At 55.7% G+C, this 17,724-nt stretch overlaps 3 protein-coding genes across 3 annotated transcripts in view; all 3 read left to right on the top strand.

The window, feature by feature from the left end:
• Positions 1-998: 998 nt before the first annotated feature.
• Positions 999-1,762, top strand: NKG7 (natural killer cell granule protein 7). Its single transcript, XM_007463404.1, has 4 exons — positions 999-1,155; positions 1,232-1,378; positions 1,466-1,600; positions 1,704-1,762. The coding sequence occupies exons 1-4, from the start codon at positions 999-1,001 to the stop codon at positions 1,760-1,762; spliced, it is 498 nt and encodes a 165-aa protein (XP_007463466.1).
• A 2,278-nt stretch (positions 1,763-4,040) lies between these two features.
• On the top strand, positions 4,041-5,399 carry CLDND2 (claudin domain containing 2). Its single transcript, XM_007463405.1, has 4 exons — positions 4,041-4,209; positions 4,561-4,698; positions 4,917-5,033; positions 5,291-5,399. Exons 1-4 carry the CDS (start codon positions 4,041-4,043, stop codon positions 5,362-5,364), a joined length of 498 nt encoding a protein of 165 aa, XP_007463467.1. The 3' UTR covers positions 5,365-5,399.
• A 750-nt stretch (positions 5,400-6,149) lies between these two features.
• ETFB (electron transfer flavoprotein subunit beta) overlaps positions 6,150-17,724 on the top strand; it is a 12,031-nt gene continuing 456 nt past the window's right edge. The window contains exons 1-5 of the mRNA XM_007463406.1: positions 6,150-6,226; positions 13,333-13,491; positions 13,642-13,800; positions 14,584-14,646; positions 16,605-16,763. Coding sequence (XP_007463468.1) covers positions 6,170-6,226; positions 13,333-13,491; positions 13,642-13,800; positions 14,584-14,646; positions 16,605-16,763 — 597 coding nt within the window. The 5' untranslated portion in view covers positions 6,150-6,169. The remainder of the gene's footprint in view (positions 6,227-13,332; positions 13,492-13,641; positions 13,801-14,583; positions 14,647-16,604; positions 16,764-17,724) is intronic.

The following is a 17,724-nucleotide window of genomic DNA, read 5'->3' as shown; positions in this document are numbered from 1 at the left end:
ATTCCTGCTTCGTAGACGTCAAGTTTGTCTGGGCCTTCTACCTGGGCTGTAGCACGTTCACCTTCTATTTGAGGTGGGGCCCAGGACCTGATGCTCCTGTGAGGGGAGGGCCAGAAAGTCCTGCACTGACATCCTTGACCCCCAACTCCCGCTCCCCGACCACAGAAACCCAGATCCTGTCGATGAAGCACACCAGACGGAAAGCCTTGCTCGAAACAGCACTAACTGTGAACTCACGTATCAGATGAGGATGTGGGGACGTCTTCCCTCCACAAACTTTCAAAATTGCGATCGCTGTTTACCTGCCCTGGGCATAAGCTCCAAGTAAGGAGCCGGGAGTCTGTGTCCCCACGCCCAGGACCTGGAGTCTAGGCTTCCTAGCAGCTTCCTCCTTCAGCCCCAAGCATCCTAGCCTCCTTCCCCTTCCTTTTATGGAGACCCTAGAATTGGGGCCCCCCGTCTGCCAGAACGGAAGGTTGCAGAACCCACAGGAAAGAATGATGCATCCCCCAACTGTCCCCTCTGGCTACACCTCCCCCTCCCATTTAACTCACACCCTGGCCTCACTCACCACACCCCACCTCTGGGCCCCCAGGCCTCTCTCTCACCTCTTACAGGAAGCCCCCTCTGGCGTGGAGGGCTCCGAGGGCAGGAGGTATAGAACCTTCTGTAGAGACACACTCCACCCACCCAAACCACTGACAGTGTGACATCTCCAGGGCCCTTCCCCCACCATATACTGTGAGGAGAACCTCAAGGGGTGGGGAGCGGGTGCCGATGCAAGCCGGGAAGGGAGGATGTGTGACGAGAGTCAGCTGCCAGGAACTGGGTGAGACCAAGCTAGTCTGATCTGAAGGACCACAGGTCCCCCAGCTGCCCCAACTGCTTGACTCTCCCAGGAGTCCGGGGGGCAGATCTTTCTCCTTTCGCAGAGACCCAGGAATCTGGATCACCAGGCTCTTCATCACCCAGGACCCAGAAACCCAGCCTTCGCCCCCATGGAGCCCTGCCGGTCCCTGGCCCTGCTCACTAGCTCCCTGGGCCTGTTGTCTCTCTTGGTGGCTCTGAGCACGAATTTCTGGTTTGTGGCCGAGGGGCCCAGCTTCTTGTCTCACTCGGGCCTCTGGCCAAGAGGAGATCAGGGCTCAGTAGAAGGTAAGGGGGAGCGGTCTCTCTTGGGGTGGGGAAGGGCCTGAGGGGACGGGCACTCAGCGGTCCCGTCTCTGAGCAGGCTATATCCACGTGACACAGAGCTTCTGCGTTCTGGCTGTCCTCTGGGGCCTGATCTCTGCGAGCTTTCTGGTCATGTCCTGCATCCCTTCACTGTCTGCTCCTGGACGCGGCCCCATTGTCTCGACCTTCATAGCCTTTGCCGCAGGTAAGGACTCCGGGCTGCGCTTGGGGTGCTGGGACCTGGTGAGTTTCTGCGGAGGGGCTGAGCCATCCCTCGTGTCTCCGTCCCCAGCCCTGTCCCTGCTAGTGGCCATGGCGGTCTACACCATCGAGCGGTGGAAGCAGCCTGGACACCCCCAGATCCATTCTTTCTTCTCCTGGTCCTTCTACCTGGGCTGGGCTTCAACTGTCCTCTTTCTCTGTGCAGGTGACTGCTGCCCTGGGGAGTTCCGGGGGTGGATAGGGGCCCAGCTGGGGGCCCTGAGGGGGCAGGGCAGGAGCGAGGGTTTAACTTCTCTCTGCCAACCCAGGTGGCCTGAGTCTGGGAGCTCACTACAGGGCCCACCGGCCTGGCTACGAGGCCATGTGAACCACAGGATGGCTTTGGCACTCCATTCTCTGAAGGCGTCACCAGGAACCATGAAAACAGCTGGCTCTCCTTCTTGCCCTGACTCTCGGTGTCTGCAAGCTCTTTCCTCTGTGTCTTCATTCATTCAACAAAAATTTGCTGGGATCTGGTTATTCTGAGGTTAACTTTTCTTGACTCTCGGTGCCTGCAAGCTCTTTCCTTTGTGTCTTCATTCATTCAACAAAAATTTGCTGGGATCTGGTTATTCCGAGGTTAATGCTGCAACAACGGAAGCCGACGACACTGCAGCTCCACGGCAGATGACACTGGGCACCCAGAGAGGAGTCAATCCTGCTACCTGCCCTGCCCTAGAGATGCTCCCACCAGAGTGGGAACCAGTGTGGGATCAGGCATGGCCCCAGGGCCCTTGTCTCTCCATCCTTTATCTCTTTTCTTCCCTTTGTCTTTCTCCCTTTAGCTCTTTTCTTTTGCCGTTTCTGATTCTGTCACCCTTGCCTTTGCCCTTAGCGCGCCTTGCTCATTTCATTAATAAATTCACTCTTGGGACTTCCCTGGTGGTCCAGAGGTTAAGAATCCATGCTTCCACTGCAGGGGACACGGGTTCAATCCCTGGTCAGGGAACTAAGAACCCACAAGCCGTGGGGTGCAGCCAAAAAAAAGAAAAGAAAAAGAAAAAGAACAAATTCACTCTTTCAGCTGGTTTTCCTGAGTGCATCCTTTCTGCTGGGCCTCCCACTGGGGATGCTGAGGTGAGTCAGATCAGGCCCTGCCCGCCAGGGGCTCCAAGTCCGGTGGGGGCAGGCAGAGCCCAGGGCGGGTGTGGCAGGAAGACTGGCTGTGTCTGGAGGAGGGGTGTGGTGTGGAGGTGAGCTTTCTGGGGAGACGGTGTTTAGGAACTTCTCCAGGGCCGAGGGAAGGTAATGCAGGCAGAGGGACCCTAAGGTGAAGGCGTGGAGAGGCTGGGAGTTCTCAGAGGATGGAGAATAGTGCTTTGTGGTCCACTGTAGAATGTGAGCGTGAGGGGAAATGAGGATGGAGAGGTGGGTAGGAGGCAGCACCTCTAGCTCAGCAGTTGACTGTCTCTTGAGGGTGATGGAGAGCTAAGGGTGTGAGCAGGGGAGGGACAGCGTCTGGCCTGGGTGCCAGAAAGCTCCTTCTGGGGCCCATGGGGGAGGCTTGAAGGGGAGAGAAGAGCTTGGCAATCCAACAGGTGGGACATGAGACAGGACAAGGGTGCACTGGGGCCAGGGCATGAGAGGGAAAGGAGCAAAGGAGCCAGGAAGTTTCAGGGGGTGGGAGGAACTGGACTCAGGGATCCAAGGGCTTCGTAGGGTGAGGGGCAGGAAGAGGGCAAGGATAGTGCCCAGGGGTGTGGTCCAACTAACTGGATGGGGTGATGGTGTCCTCCCTGGTTTGGTGGAAGATGCTGAGATCAATGGGGATGCGGTTGAGTGTCAGGGTCTGGGAGATGGTCAGAAGCAGGTGAGGACCTAGGCTGGAGATGCAGTGTGGGATGCTCTCAGAGCATCAGTGGTCACTGGAGCTCACCTGGCAAGAAGATGCAGAATGGAATTCTCCAGGAGAACCGGCCTTGAGAAGTGGAGGGAGGGGCAGGAGGCTGCATGGGGGCCTGGGAGGGCACAGAGAGCTGGAGACCAGGAGAGCTTATGGGGTCAAGGGAAGAGCAGTTTCTAGAAGGACACGGGCTACCATGTCATGGCCTTCAGGGTCCCCCAGACTTGCCACCTGACTCTGAGCTGTCAGTTTGCCAGAAGAGCTGCGTGTGTGTGTGTGTGTGTGTGTGTGTGTGTGTGTGTGTGTGTGTGTGTGTGTGCGCGCGCGCGCAGGCGCGTGAGTGGTTATCTCTTTAAATGGCCACTAGAAAAGGGGGTTCTGGAACTCCTGCTGCCTCACAGAGACCCAGTCTCCCTTCCCCCACCCTCTGGGCTCTGTCTGAGAAGCCCTGGGAGCTGTGGGTGAGTCATTTAGGTGGGTGTGTGGTGGGGAAGGCAAGGGACAGGCCAAAGTCACGTCCACTGGGGGATGGAGGTCTCTGGAAGGCAGAGGTTCCTAAGCAGTGATGCCTGAGGGGGCAGGTGGTCTTGGGTCTGGGAGGGGCCTGACGGGGGTGGTCCCAGAAGTAGGGGCACCAGGCAGGGGTGCAGGGGTAGCCATCTGGGATATGGAGGGACATGTAGAAGGGGGTCTCAGGAACCTGGGGGTGGGAGGAGCGTTGGCCAATCCTGCATGTGTGGTCCTTGGCAGCAGCCTCCCTGGCATGGGGGTGAAGCGGAGCCTTCAAAGCGGTGGCATCTTGCTGGGCTTCTTGGCCAACATCCTCACCATTCTGTCCATGGCCACCAACTACTGGATCCGCTACTCTAGGGGCCACAGTGGCCTGTGGCAGGAGTGTAGCGGGGGCAACTGCTCCAACATCTCCTGCCACAGTGAGGCCCGGCCGCCCAGCTGTCAGACCCTCCCCCCCCTACTGGCCAGACAGCCCCCCAGCACTGACCACAGCTGGCCCCCTCTCCTGAAACCACAGCCCCGCACATCCTGCGGTGCCCCCGCCCCCAGCCCTTCCACTTCAGCCTAAGATCCGGCTGCCCCTCCGTGACCAGGCCACCAGGAACCCCAACTCGGGGACCTGCCTCCCTGTTGCAACATTAACCGCCGCTCACGATGTAACTTCCAAGTCCCCATCCAAAACCCTGACTCTGCTCCCAGCTCGGAGCCGGCGGATGGGGGTGGTGGCCAGGAGCGGCGCCAGCGTGGTTGATGCGGCCCGCTCTCCCCAGCCATGCTGGCGGTGACCGGGGCGTGCATGGTGCTGGCGGCAGGGTGCAGCATCGTGGGCTTGGTGATGGGGCTGCGGATTCTGTGCCAGGAGGGCGACTCGCGGGGCCGGACCACGAGTGCCATGTTCTTCCTCTGCGGTGAGATGGCATAGGGTGGGCCTGGTAGCTGGAGGAGGTAGGGGCCTCGAGGGGGAGGAGCTAAAGAGGCGGGGTCAGGGGCGGGGCCAGGGAGATGGGGTAGAGCAGGGACGGGAGGGCGGGCAAGAAGGGCGTGGTCTGGGGCGATGGGCGCGGTCAGGGTGAGGCCTGGGTGCAGCCCCCTGGCCACCCTCACCTGGCGGGTGGGCGGGGCCCAGGCCTGCTGCTGCTGATCGCCATGACAGGCTACACAGTGAAGAATGCATGGAAAAACGACGTCTTCTCCTGGTCCTGTTTTTCGGGGTGGCTGGCTTTACCCTTCTCTGTTCTCGCGGGTAACCTGGATAACGGAAGAGGGTGGAGAGGAGACTGCCCCGAGGACCCACCCCCCCTCCCTGCAGAGACTCCCCAGCTGTCCTCCCAGGAAACACCACAGTGACCTCCCAGGGACTCCTGAACACACTCCACTCTGGGCTCCCGCGGACCCGACAGAAACGCCCTTGGAGCCCCAAACCCCAGTCCCCGGGGCCCTCCCGGCCATCCGCCCTAGGACTCACCCTCCTCCACCCGCCCTCCGTTCCCTTCCCGCCAGGCTTCTGCTTTCTGCTGGCGGACATGATCATTCAGAGCACGGATGCCATCAGTGGATTCCCCGTGTGCTTATGACCGCAGCTTCCTGGGGCAGAATAAAGGAACTGCTTCCATTGCCGCGGCTCCACGTGCCTTTCTGGGGTACCTGAGGACGCGGACACGGGGGTACCTGGAGGCTCAGGGAGGAAGTAAGGACACGAACCTATAGGGAACGTGGAGACATGGGGGGACACGGGAACGGAGATTCGGACATGGACAGGACAAGGGTTTTGATGGGAACAGGGACAGGGGGTAGTGGGGTCAGGAGGTGACAAGGGCTCGTGGAGAGGATGTAGGGATACAGACATGGAGGAAAAGTGGAGACAGGGACGGGGGAGGACGGTTATGGGGGAACGTAGAGGCACGATCATAGAGGGGATGAGGAACACGGGCATGGAGAGAATGGGGGGACTCGGACACATAGGCACCGCGACTCAGGAGACGCGAGTAAGAGGTGGGGAACTAGGGGAGAGAGCTAATCCTAGGGCACTGGGAAAAGCTTAGGACTACTCATTGGAACCCCTCCCTGGCAGCGCTCCCCTCCCCCCAAGACCTTTCCCCTAGTTCTAGGCCACGCCCCCTTCACAAAGCAGTTTTTCCCTTCCCCTCCGGGTTCCGCCTCCCTCCCCAGGATCCTCTCCCCATTGGCCCGCATCCGCTTGCCGCACCGCCCTTCCCTCCGGCCTCCTGATTGGTCCTCTGTCGGGGCGGGGAGGCGGGCACCGCAGCGGTTGACTGGCTGGTGGCGCGGGGCGCCGGCGCAGAGAAGGACAGGGGGCGGGGCGCCCGGACCGTAAGGCCGAGGGTGAGGACTGACCCGGCGGGTCGCCGCGGAGGGAAGATGGCGGAGCTGCGCGCGCTTGTGGCTGTCAAGAGGGTCATCGACTTCGCCGTGAAGGTGACCGGGCCCCCCCCTCCCTCCTCCCTGAGCCCCGCGGCCGTATACTTCCGGGGTCAAGAGCGCACACTGTATGAGGGTCTTCTGGTACCTCTGATCCTCAGCAGCTCTTCCCTCAAACGTCAAAGTCACACCTGAGGGCAAAGGTCAAGAACTGAGAGGTTCTGACGCCCGATCCCTCTTCATTCAAACCCAGCCCTTCTGGGTCATGACCCCGTTCCCCTTCCGCCAGTTCTGTACTCACTCTCTTGAGAATTGTGTGCAGGGTGAGTTACTTTCTCTTTTTCTTACCTGCTGGAGGAGCCGTGGTTCCTGTTTGACACACGCAGAAACTGAGGCACAGAGGGGTCACTTAGCTGGGAAGGGGCACACCCGGGATTCCTATCCAGGTCCCTCTGACTCCTCATCCCAACTAGTGTTTTCCATACAATTCAGGCTTTCACCCGGCTGCATTGCACACTCAATTGACTGTTCAGCACAGAAAAAGTGCTGTCAGGGAGGTCCTATGGGAACCCAGAAGCTATCACAGCCCCAGGGCAAGTGAGGAGACGCTGGGGAGGGAGAAGTGTGTTTGCTAGAGATGAAAACCAGTCTGACAAGTTGGTGGAATAGCTTACAACCTCCATGAGAGGGGTGGAGGGCAAGGTCTCTGAGGGCCTGACTTGTCCCCAGACAGAAGATGGTCCAGACAGAGGTAAATCAGACGCAGTCCCTCAAGCCACTTTGTCTCAATAGTTGGCATAAACCAGACTGAAGGCAGTGACTGTCCATCCATGTATGTCCCCACCCCGCAATGCCCATCAGACTAGGAGTCCACCTCTGTGTCCCCAGCGTTGCCCAGTACAGGGGCCTGGAGGCCTGACCCTAGCATGAAAACTTAAGCATCATTAACAACTCACATTTAGTGGGTCCTTACTATGCACTAGGCAGTGTTCTGGGTCCTTGATGGAGATGAACCTATTCAGTCCTTTCAATACCGTCTAGATTTTTTTTTTTTTTTTGTGGCCATGCTGCGTGCCTTGTGGGATCTTAGTTCCCCGACTAGAGATTGAATCCTGGCCACGGCAGTGAAAGTGCAGAGTCTTAACCACTGGGCCGCCAGGGAATTCCCCTGTTTAGATATTGTTAATCCTGTTGGACAGGTGAGGACACGCCTGTGGAGGTTCTGTTAGCTGACGGATCACCCGGCTAGGCAGCCGCAGTCAGGTCAAAATGCAACGAAGTCCTGCTCTCACTCAGCAGCCACTTGGCCTAATGACAGCTCTGGCAGTGTGTGGCAGGGGGGTTGCTTGTTTGGGGGACAAGCTCGTCTTGGGGTCCTGGGACCTGATTCTTCTGGTTTCCTTCCCACTCTGACTGTCCCTTTGGGCTCCCATTGCCTCCCTCTGCCCCAGCCCTGGGCCCTGGCCTGAGATGTCTGGGTTCATATCTGTCTCCCCGGCCAGACAGGCTCACATTTGACTCGGCTCTGGGTCCCAGCGTTGCCCAGCCCAGGACCTGGCCCATGGGTGCTTCTGGTGTCTGTGCCAAACGGGGAAGTGTGAACTCGTCCTGTCCTGACATGAGCTCCTGTCCTTTTTCCGCAGTGTTGGCAGGGCCTGCCCCTTCCACAGTGCCCCAGGGCATCTCCCTGGATGTGTCTGAAACAAGTGATTCAAACGCTGCTAACTACCTCATCAGCAGCCAGGCGCCACCCCAGCCCTCCTTCCCTGTGTTTCCCACAGCCTGTCGCTTCTCAGCCCCATCCCCCCTGCCCTCTCCCTCCCTCTGCGCTGCTCCCTCCTCTGCAGCAGTTCAGGCTTCATCATCTTCTCCCTGAACCCTCACCGCTGTCTCCTCCTGTTTCCCCAGTCTCTCCCCTCCAGTCCATCCCCTCCCAGCCTGCGTGGGGGGGGGGGCTTCCTGCCCCCAGGGCTGACCATGGCCCCTCCGCTCATCCCCCCACTCCCAGCACCCTGAGGACAAAGTCCCAGCCCCTCCGCCACGTGCTCGAGCCCCTTCGTGGTCCAGCCCTGGACCCCTGGCCCTCCATCACCCCTTTGTGCCTCCCAGCTGCTCATACTTTCCTGACAGACACGGCTGCTGCTTGCCTTGGGCCTTTGCCCCTGCTGTGTCTTCTGCCTGGGTGCCCTTCCAGCTCCCCGCTCCCCCCTCTGCTTCTCATTCCTCCTTTGTCCTGCCTAACTCTGATCCCACTGATTGTAATAGCGGGTAGGGATTCTCTGGCATCGCCACATCCAGGAAGCCCCCCCCTCATCCCCTCAGGCTATCCTGATGTGTCCTTGGGCGCTCCTGCAGCCCCCTGGGCTCTCCTGCAGCCCCCTGGGCTTGCGTCTCAGCCCTTCCCACACTGGATTTGAGATCCTCTGTTTGCCCAGTTGTCACCCCCTGCCCCCAGACTGGCCGCTCCTTTCGGGAGTGGGTGGTGGTGTGCAAGGTCTGACCCAACTCTGTGTTCCCAGCATTGCTTCCTCACTCCCTTCCAGACTTTCCTCAGAAGTCACCTTGTCGGGCTTCCCTGGTGGCGCAGTGGTTGAGAGTCTGCCTGCCGATACGGGGGACACGGGTTCGTGTCCTGGTCCGGGAAGATCCCACATGCCGCGGAGCGGCTGGGCCTGTGAGCCATGGCCGCTGAGCCTGCGCGTCCGGAGCCTGTGCTCCGCAACGGGAGAGGCCACAACAGTGAGAGGCCCGCGTACCGCAAAAAAAAAATAAAAGTCACCTTGTCTATGAGGCCTTCCATGGTCACCTGCTTGGCCTCTGTGTGCCTGAGTTGACCCATCTAGCAAATGAGGATGGCGGTGGCAGTAACCCACCTCCTGGGCTGTCCGGACGGTTAAATGAGTGAACGCCTATAAAGCCCTTGGAGGTTGCCTGCCTGCCTGTTTCTGGCTGTTTCTTTCTTTCCTTCTTTCGTTTTTTCTTTTGGCAGCGCTGTGTGGCACACGGCCAACCAGGGGTTGAAGCCATGCTCCTCCATCCCCCAGCAGTAGCAGCATGGAGTCTTAACCACCGGACCACCAGGGAAGTCCCCTCTGGCTGTTTCTGTTGAGAGTTAATTTGTTACACCTTAGAGAGAAAGCCTGGAAGCTTCACTGAATCATCTCCCTCAATATATAAAACATCGTTATTAGAAAAAAAAAAAAAAAAAAAAAAAGATCATCACTGATTTTTCAGGCCAACCATGGTTTCCCGACTTACATAATTTAACTAAACAGTGTTTTTGAAGCTTGAAATCAACTCAGGCTTCAAAGGTCTTCCACGGAGAAGGTGAGCTGGCACGGGTCCCTGGTGCTGGAGAGTTCGCAACCCTTCCTCCTTGGGGGTCAGGAGTCTGGGGCTGAGAGTCCTGCCAGGGCCGGAGCAGGCTTGAGGCCCTCTCTTGGGCCCCCTGGCTTCCCAGTGAGGCCTTATACTGATGGGCTGCTTTCCTATTTATAAAGGGGAAACTCCTTTCTTTGATTTTATTTTTTTTTCATGAAAGACAGGGCTTTGGCCTGTTAGTTTCCATGCTGTTTAGTAAGTGTTTGATGAACGGACAGGTGCAGGTTTTAATGCATTACTCTTGTGAGCAAATTCTCATTCATTCATCCGACAAATATTTCCAGTGCATCCACCACATGCCAGGCACCGCTCTAGACCCTGGGGATACGGTCATGACCAAAATACCCATAAATCCCTGTCCTCATGGAATTGACGTTCTGCTGGGGAGAAGACAGCTAATCAGTACAGCATATGTCATATGGCAGACATGCTCCAGAAAGAAACAGAGGAAGGGGGCGGGGAGAGTTAGGAGGGATGCAGTCTGAGGAAGATGACCAGGGAAGGAGGTAAGGGATGGAGCCAGGGGCATGTCTGGGAAATTCTGGGGAAATCCTGGGCGACATGCCCAGCCCAGGTTCTAGTGAAAAAACAAAAACATGGACTCAGTGCATGGTGTTTGCTCCATGGCTTTTTCTGTAAAGTGCATTTATTAAGTTCTGGGGTTTGAGCCTTACTGTTGGTGCTAAGGTGACTTTTTCAAAATGAAGTAACAGGGATAGAAAGTAGAAGTTGTCCTTTTCCTCTTTCTCTTCCTCCTTGTAATGTTACTGGTCCCTGAGGTACAGCCAGCCTGGGGGACCCCTGCCCGAATCCCACATTCCCACCTCAGTTCTGTCCCGTGGATGGGAGGAACAACCACATCCCTCAGCCCCAGAGAAACAGGTGCAGGGAAATAGTCGCAGAGAGAGAGTCCCTGCTGTCAGCCCAGGTCTGCTCCGGCCAAGGAGAAGAAAGAGGTGAGGTCCTGAGCCGGATTATGCAGGCTCCCAAGCCAGGCTTCTCTGACAGTCTCTCTCTCAGGCTAGAGCCAATTTCAGCATCCTCCCCCGCTGTACTGATGTACCCACCAGAAACCCGAGAGTCCTGCTAGACTCTTCCCTCTCCTGCCCCCAGCACCCTGTCAGTTTCACCTCCACAGACCTCTCCAGTCCATCCACTTCCACATGTGGATGGATTGTCCGAACCACTGTCATCTCTTATTTCGGTGACCAACAGCTGCCCAGCTGTCTCCTCACTTCCGCTCTTGCCATTTTCCCAGTTTTCTACACCAAGACACAGAACGACCTTGTACAAACTTAAGTTGGAACCACTCACCTCTTTACCTTTCCTTGTTGTTCTTTGGATCAAGACCCAGCTCCCCGGCATGGCCGGCTGGGCCCTGCGCAGTTGAATTCATTTCCTATTGCTGCTGTAACTAGTTACCATAAATTTAGTGGCTCACAACAACACAGACTTATTCTCTTACAGTTCTGGAGGTCAGAAGTCTGAAATGAGTCTACTGGGCTAAGATCAAGGTGTCAGCAGAGCTGCATGGCTTCCGGAGGTTCAAGAAGAGAATCCGTTTCCTAGCCTTTCCCAGCTTCTGGAGGCCGCCTGCGCCCCTTGGCTCGTGGCCCCTTCTTATGTCTTCGATCAGCAGTCTAGTGTTTGCTCTCTTGGACCCTGACGCTCTCTCACCTCCCTCTTTCACTTGTAAGGACCCTTGTGATTACTTTGGGCCCACCTGGGTAATCCAGGATAATCTCCCTCTCTCAAAATCCTAAACTTAAATCACTTTTGCAAAGTCCCTTTTGCCATGTAGGTGACAGTCACAGGTTCCAGGGATTAGGATGTGGGCATCCTGAGGATCTGTTATTGTGCCTGTCACCCCCGTTCAGCCCCTGCCAGCTTCTCTGACAGCACACTGTGTTCCCCTGGCCACACCAGCCTCCTGGGACTCCTCAGACCTCAGGGCTTTTGCACATGCTCCTCCCACACCCCCAGGACGTTCCCTCACACTTCACCTACTCGATGCCTGTTCCTCTTTCAGGTTCCGCTCAAGTGCCACTGCCTCAGGGAAGCCTTCCCTGATAGCCTCCAACATCAGACTGGGTCGGGCCCCGATCGTGCTGTCTCACAGCTCCTGGACCCCCCTTCAGGAATTGTCAGGTGGTACAGAGGGGACTTGAGTGCTTGGGGCGCAGAGCACTGCTGACTGGCCGTGTCACTTTGGGACAGGTACTGCTATTCGGAGCGTCAGTTTCCTTGTCTGCCCACAGGGACAGCAACAGCTCCTCTTTCACGGGGCTGTTGCCAGGATCGATGAGTTAGGATGCGTGTGATTGCTTAGAACAGGGCTCCTGCGAGATGCTCCCGCAGTGGCCAATACTGTCATCCCTGTTTGCTACCAAGAGGATTGTGGGGGGAACAGTGGCCCCCCTGGGCTATGAAGTTCCTCATCCATGGAACCTGTGACTCTTACCTTCTTTGGAGATAGGGGCTTTGCAAAGGATTTTGCAAAACTCCTTTGAATTAAGGATTTTTTTTTTTTTTGGCTGCACCATGTGGGTTGTGGGATCTTAGTTCCCCAACCAGGGACCAAACCCAGGGCCCTGGCAGTGGAAGCACGGAGTCCTAACCACTGGACCGCCAGGGAAGTCCCGACTGAGTTAAGGATCTTGAGATGGGGAGGTTCTCCTGGATTCCCCAGGTGGGCCCTAAATGCCATCTTAAGAGTCCTTATGAGAGAGGAGTCGAGTTTCGTCACACACACACACACACACACACACACACACACACACACACACACACACAGAAGGCTGCACGAAGATGGAGCACAGAGCTGAGGGCGAAGTGATGCCACCCCAAGCCAAGGAATGCTGGCAGCCCCTCCAAGTTGAAGAGGCCAAGGAATAGATTCTCCCCTCGAGCCTCCCGAGGGACCGCAGCCCTGCCGACACCTTGATTTCACAGCAAAACCTATTTTGGCCTCCTGGCCTCCAGAACTGTGAGACGGTAAGCCACCAAGTTTGTGGTCATTTGTCACAGCAGCCTCGGGAAACTAACAGAAGCAGTAGTTACTGTTCCTGCCATGCCCCCCTGTGCCAGACCAGGAGCTCCCGGGCCAGCAGACCTGTCTGCCTTGCACATGGTGGTGCCTAGGAATCCAGCGCAGGGCCAGTGTTCAGTGAAGACTCACCATGTGAGGAAAGGAATAGACGAGGTTTGCTTGCCCTTGACCTTAGCCTGTTTGGCAGAGAGAGGTTTTCAATGCTAGTGTTTTTCAGACTCGATCTTAACCATGTGTCGGTCAGGAAAACCATGTGGCAGGCTGGCATTTAAAAAAAAGGAACAGAAAATGTCAGGGTATGGTGTATAATGGAAGGGTTAGAATCGATCACCGAACCTTACATTGCCTTGGTATTTACGTTTATGTATAAATGTGTGTTGTGCGTTTGTAATACACTTGGGGATATTGTAACGTGTACCTCTCGCAGTGGGTTATGGTAAAGAAAAGTTTGAGAAACACTCTTTCAGGCCCAAGGAACAGCCACAGAGTAGGACGAGCATGGCAGACGTCCCTGGCGCTCAGCGAATGTCTGAGTGAGAAGGTGACCTCCACCCGTCTGTGAATTCTAACCCTCTCTGTCCCTGGAGCTGTGGGACCCTGGACAAGGCCCTGCCCCTTTCCAGGTCCCTGTGGTCCCCGTCCAGCCTGCGCGAGGCTTGATGTCTCGGCCACCGACCCCCGCCTTCTTGCCCGCTTCCCCCTGACCCTGCCACCTTCCCTCCTGGCTGAGCAGATACGGGTGAAGTCCGACGGGACGGGTGTGGTCACGGATGGCGTGAAGCACTCCATGAACCCCTTCTGCGAGATCGCCGTGGAGGAGGCCGTGCGGCTCAAGGAGAAGAAGCTGGTGAAGGAAGTCGTTGCCGTCAGCTGTGGGCCTGCCCAGTGCCAGGTGCTCGGGGGCCTGCGACCCCAAGTCCCTGGTCTAAGGAAAGAGGGACTGGGGCCTGGACTCCTGGGTCTGAGGGAGGAGGGCTGGAGACTGGGCTCCTGGGTCCCCCTAGGGCTAGAAGGCAAGTCAAGCCCCTTCCCTGCTCCACAGGAGACCATCCGCACCGCTCTGGCCATGGGTGCAGACCGAGGCATCCACGTGGAGGTGCCGGCTGCAGAGGTGGATCGCCTGGGTCCCCTGCAGGTGGCCCGGGTCCTGGCCAAGCTGGCAGAGAAGGAGAAGGCGGACCTGGTGCTGCTGGGCAAGCAGGTAGGTGACAGAATCGTGACTCAAACTGGCTGAAGCCAAAAAGCAAAGCTCATTAGGTTATGCAACAGGCTTCAGGCACAGCTTGATCCAGTCCCGTGTGCTCTACACTCCTGTCCTCTGTCTTGGCTTCACTCTGTGTATCTCCAGGCTCACATCCCACCAGCCTAACAAACCCAAGAGAAAGATAGGAATCTCTTTCCCAAGGGCTCCAGCAAAGCTTCTAGAGCTGGCACTTCATTGGTCCAGCTGGAGTCATGTGCCCATCCCTGAACCAATCACTGGGGTCAGGGATAAAACGTACTCATTGGCCCAGATGCCATTCATCTAGTTCCCTACTGTGACTGGCATAGGGTTTGGCTAGAGGGATGCCTCAGGAATATTTAGGCAGTGGGCAAAGATTTGGCATCTGGGATGCCAGGTGCCCTCATGTACTCCTGGACGAGTGACTGCCTATCTCAGGGCCCAGGTGAGGGCATGGGATCATTCTAGACCACGAGTCAGCAAACTGTGGTCCAATGGCCACCACTGATTTTATAAATAAAGTTTTATTGAAATGCTACTGCGTTTCTTTACATAGACACTTATTGTCTATGGCTGCTCCTGCAATTGACTATGGCTGCTCGTGCACTGTAGCAGCAGAGTTGAGCGATTGTGACAGAGACCTTATGATATTTACTACCTGGCCCATTAGAGAAAACATTTGCCAGCCTGCATTCTAGAGAAAGGCCCAATGGAACGTGAGAAGCTCCATCAGTGTACAGTCTTCTCTCTTTCCCCACTCAGGCCATCGATGATGATTGTAACCAGACAGGGCAGATGACAGCCGGATTTCTGGACTGGCCACAGGTGAGGCCGGAGTGGGGAGCATCTGCTGAAGGCCAGGCCTGGGGGCTCAGGACACAGCCACCCCTGTCCTTGCCCTTCTGGAGGGAGGCAGGTGTAAAGCAGGATGGCTACTCCAGTGGGCAGGAAGGAGGGGCGCACAGCCAGGACACCAGGCCACATCTGGGCCTTCACATGCCGCTTCCCCAGCCTGCTGCTCCTCAACCACACCACTCAGCCCTGCCTCAGGGCCTTTGCACTGACTGTTGCCTCAGTTTGGAACAGGGTTCTCTCAGATCTCCTCAGGGCTTTTCACTCCCCACCAGGTCTCCCCTCAGATATCACCTCTTCGGAGAGGCCTGCCTTGCCCACTGTCTATGAAAGTACTCACGCCCCCTCCCCAACTCCACATTTCCCATTCCAGTCCAATAGAAATGCAAGCGACATGGGTCATTTAAAGCTTTTCACAGCTACATTTGAAAAAGTAAAAAAGGCCAAATTCATTTTAATCCTATATTATTTCACATAATGTATCGATAATATTATTTCAACATGTCATCAATAGAAAAAATATTGAGCTGGGAATTCCCTGGCGGTCCAGTGGTTAAGACTCTGCTTTCACTACCGAGGGCCCAGGTTCAATCCTGGTTGGGGAACTAAGATCCCACAAGCCGTGTGGTGTGGCCGAAAAAGAAAAAAATGAAAAAAAAAATATTGAGTTATTTTACATTCTTTTGGCTTTTGGTACGAGGTCGTCGAAAACCAGTGTGTATTTTACATTTACAGCACATCTCAATTCACATGCTCAATTTCCATAAGAAATACTTAGATTCCTAATACTCATTGTTGAAAAAGTAGATTCACGAATCCAACTTGTTCCAAACAGACTTAAACGTTTTCCAATAACTGCATCAAGTATCCTTTTTTTTTTAAACAGCTTTATTGAGATAAAACTGACCTGTACAATAAACTGCACACGTGTAATGTGTAGTTAGGTAAGCTTTGACACGTGTTACACACCCATGAAACCATCACCACAAACATGATAATGGATCTTGCTTATTGGTTTTAAAATGTAAATTAATGAAATAAAATGAAAAATTCCATCCCTCCCTCGATGGAACTAACCACATTTCACATGCTCAGAAGCCACATGTGGCCAGTGGCCACTGTGTATTTACTTGGTTACCGGTGGTCTTCACTGCAGGATAAATGCCCCCAAAAGCTGGGTCCTTGTCGGTTGTGTTCATGGTGCATCCCCAGAGCCAAGCTCATGGGACATTCCAACTAAGACCTGAAAGATTTGTCCAGTGAATAAGTGAACGGGAAAAACAGGTTGGTTAGACAGAGAGGGTGTAGGTCACGTCAGGAAATGGTGGTTCAGGACCGAAGGGCAGAGGAGCCTTGGGCCAGAGAGTGGGTGCTGAGGGGCCCCCGGAGGATGTTTCGAGGATCAAGGTACACAGAAGGCTCTGTTGTTGGCTCAGCAGAGGGACCTCAAAGGGAGCTCTTGGGGACAGAAAGGTGGGCAAGTGAGACCATGACATAGAGCCTGGAACCAGGCTGGGCACATTTTTTAGCCTCTCTCTGCCTCAGTTTTCCTCATCTGTAAAATGGGGATAATAGCACTTACCTCATAGAGTTCCTATGAGGATCTGATGACTTAATACAGTCGCTTAGAACAGTGCCCCAAACTCCATACATGTTCATTATCATTAAGGAAGGGAGATCCAACGGGCAGGTTCAGGACATTAGGACCTACACTCTGGGTCCCAGGAAAGACCCTCTCCTGGATTTTTGAGTTCCCTTCTTGTGGCTTCCTCCTGTTTTTGAGCTTGATGTCTGTAGGTCACCTTGCGGGACTCTCCCACTTCTGTTCTCATTCATTGGCTCATCCGTGTGCTGTGCACTCAGCAGTGGCCTGCTCTGTGCCTGCACTGGGTTAACCTCACCTGTGCTCCCCCAACACTGTCCCTCCCCAGGGCACATTTGCCTCCCAGGTGACGATGGAAGGGGACAAGGTGAAAGTGGAGCGGGAGATCGATGGGGGCCTGGAGACCCTGCGCCTGAAGCTGCCTGCCGTGGTGACCGCTGACCTGCGGCTCAACGAGCCCCGCTACGCCACGTTGCCCAACATCATGGTGAGTGCTTGGCAGATGGGCCACTGGGGGCCCGGGGACGGGTGAGGGCTGCAGGCCCAGTGCCTCCCTGGTGGTCAGGTGGGAGGAGAGAGGACCCAAGGGACGTCTTCTCCAAAGGAAGGGGTCACCTGGTCAGTGTGACTAACAGAGCGGGTTCACTGAATCATTTCTGCCAATAGTGAGAGTTCGGGGTTGCGGGGGGTGGCTGTTTTGGCGAACAGTGAGGGTTTGCTGGTTACCTCAGCCAATAGAAAGGCTTCACTGGACTCTAGGAAGGGTTCCCCTGTCATTCCAACCAATGGGGAAAGTTCACTGCATACTCTTAGCCAAATAAGGAGGATTCATTAAGTCATCTTGGTTTTGTCAGGGAAGGTTCCCCCGGTAATCATTACCAACAGGAAGGCATCATTTAGGCCATCATGGCTAACAGGAAGAGTCCACTGTTCATCATGGCTCTAAAATGGGTTCATTGGGTCATCTCAGCCAATAGGAAGAGAGTTCAATGTATCATCTCAGGCAGTACGGAGGGTTTAGTGTGTCATCTCAGCCAATAGCGTTTAACGTGTCACCTCAGCCAATCGGGTGAGTTCAGTGTATCATCTCAGCCAAAATGGAGAGTTCAGTGTGTCATCTCAACTGACAGGGGGCGTTCAGTATGTCATTCCATCCAACAAGGAGGGTTCATTGAGGCGTCTCAGCCAGTAGGTGAGTTCAATGAGTCATCTCAGCCAGTAGGAAGGTTTCAGTGTGTCATCCTAGGCAATAGGGAGGGTTCAGTGAGTCATCATCTCAGCCAACAGGGAGAGTACAGTTGGTTATGTTGGCCAAAAGTCTATTGAGTTATTATTGCCAGAAGAATGACTTTGCCAGTCCGTTCCAGCCAGTGAAGGACTTCCCACGGCGGTTGACTAAAGGTGGGCTCCCGCGCTAGGAGGGCTCCCCAGGGCATCCCAGCCAGCAG

Source organism: Lipotes vexillifer, unplaced genomic scaffold (assembly GCF_000442215.2).
Source record: "Lipotes vexillifer unplaced genomic scaffold, Lipotes_vexillifer_v1.1 scaffold802, whole genome shotgun sequence".
NCBI classification, from domain to species: Eukaryota; Metazoa; Chordata; class Mammalia; order Artiodactyla; family Lipotidae; genus Lipotes; species Lipotes vexillifer.
This window is presented reverse-complemented; position numbering and strand designations above follow the sequence as displayed.

Coding starts and splice junctions, on each gene's coding strand:
- NKG7 (XM_007463404.1), top strand. CDS start 999: ATGGAGCCCTGCCGGTCCCTGGCCCTGCTCACTAGCTCCCTGGGCCTG. Junction 1,156..1,231: donor AGATCAGGGCTCAGTAGAAG/GTAAGGGGGAGC, acceptor GTCTCTGAGCAG/GCTATATCCACGTGACACAG. Junction 1,601..1,703: donor TGTCCTCTTTCTCTGTGCAG/GTGACTGCTGCC, acceptor CTGCCAACCCAG/GTGGCCTGAGTCTGGGAGCT.
- CLDND2 (XM_007463405.1), top strand. CDS start 4,041: ATGGGGGTGAAGCGGAGCCTTCAAAGCGGTGGCATCTTGCTGGGCTTC. Junction 4,210..4,560: donor CTCCAACATCTCCTGCCACA/GTGAGGCCCGGC, acceptor CGCTCTCCCCAG/CCATGCTGGCGGTGACCGGG. Junction 5,034..5,290: donor ACCCTTCTCTGTTCTCGCGG/GTAACCTGGATA, acceptor CCTTCCCGCCAG/GCTTCTGCTTTCTGCTGGCG.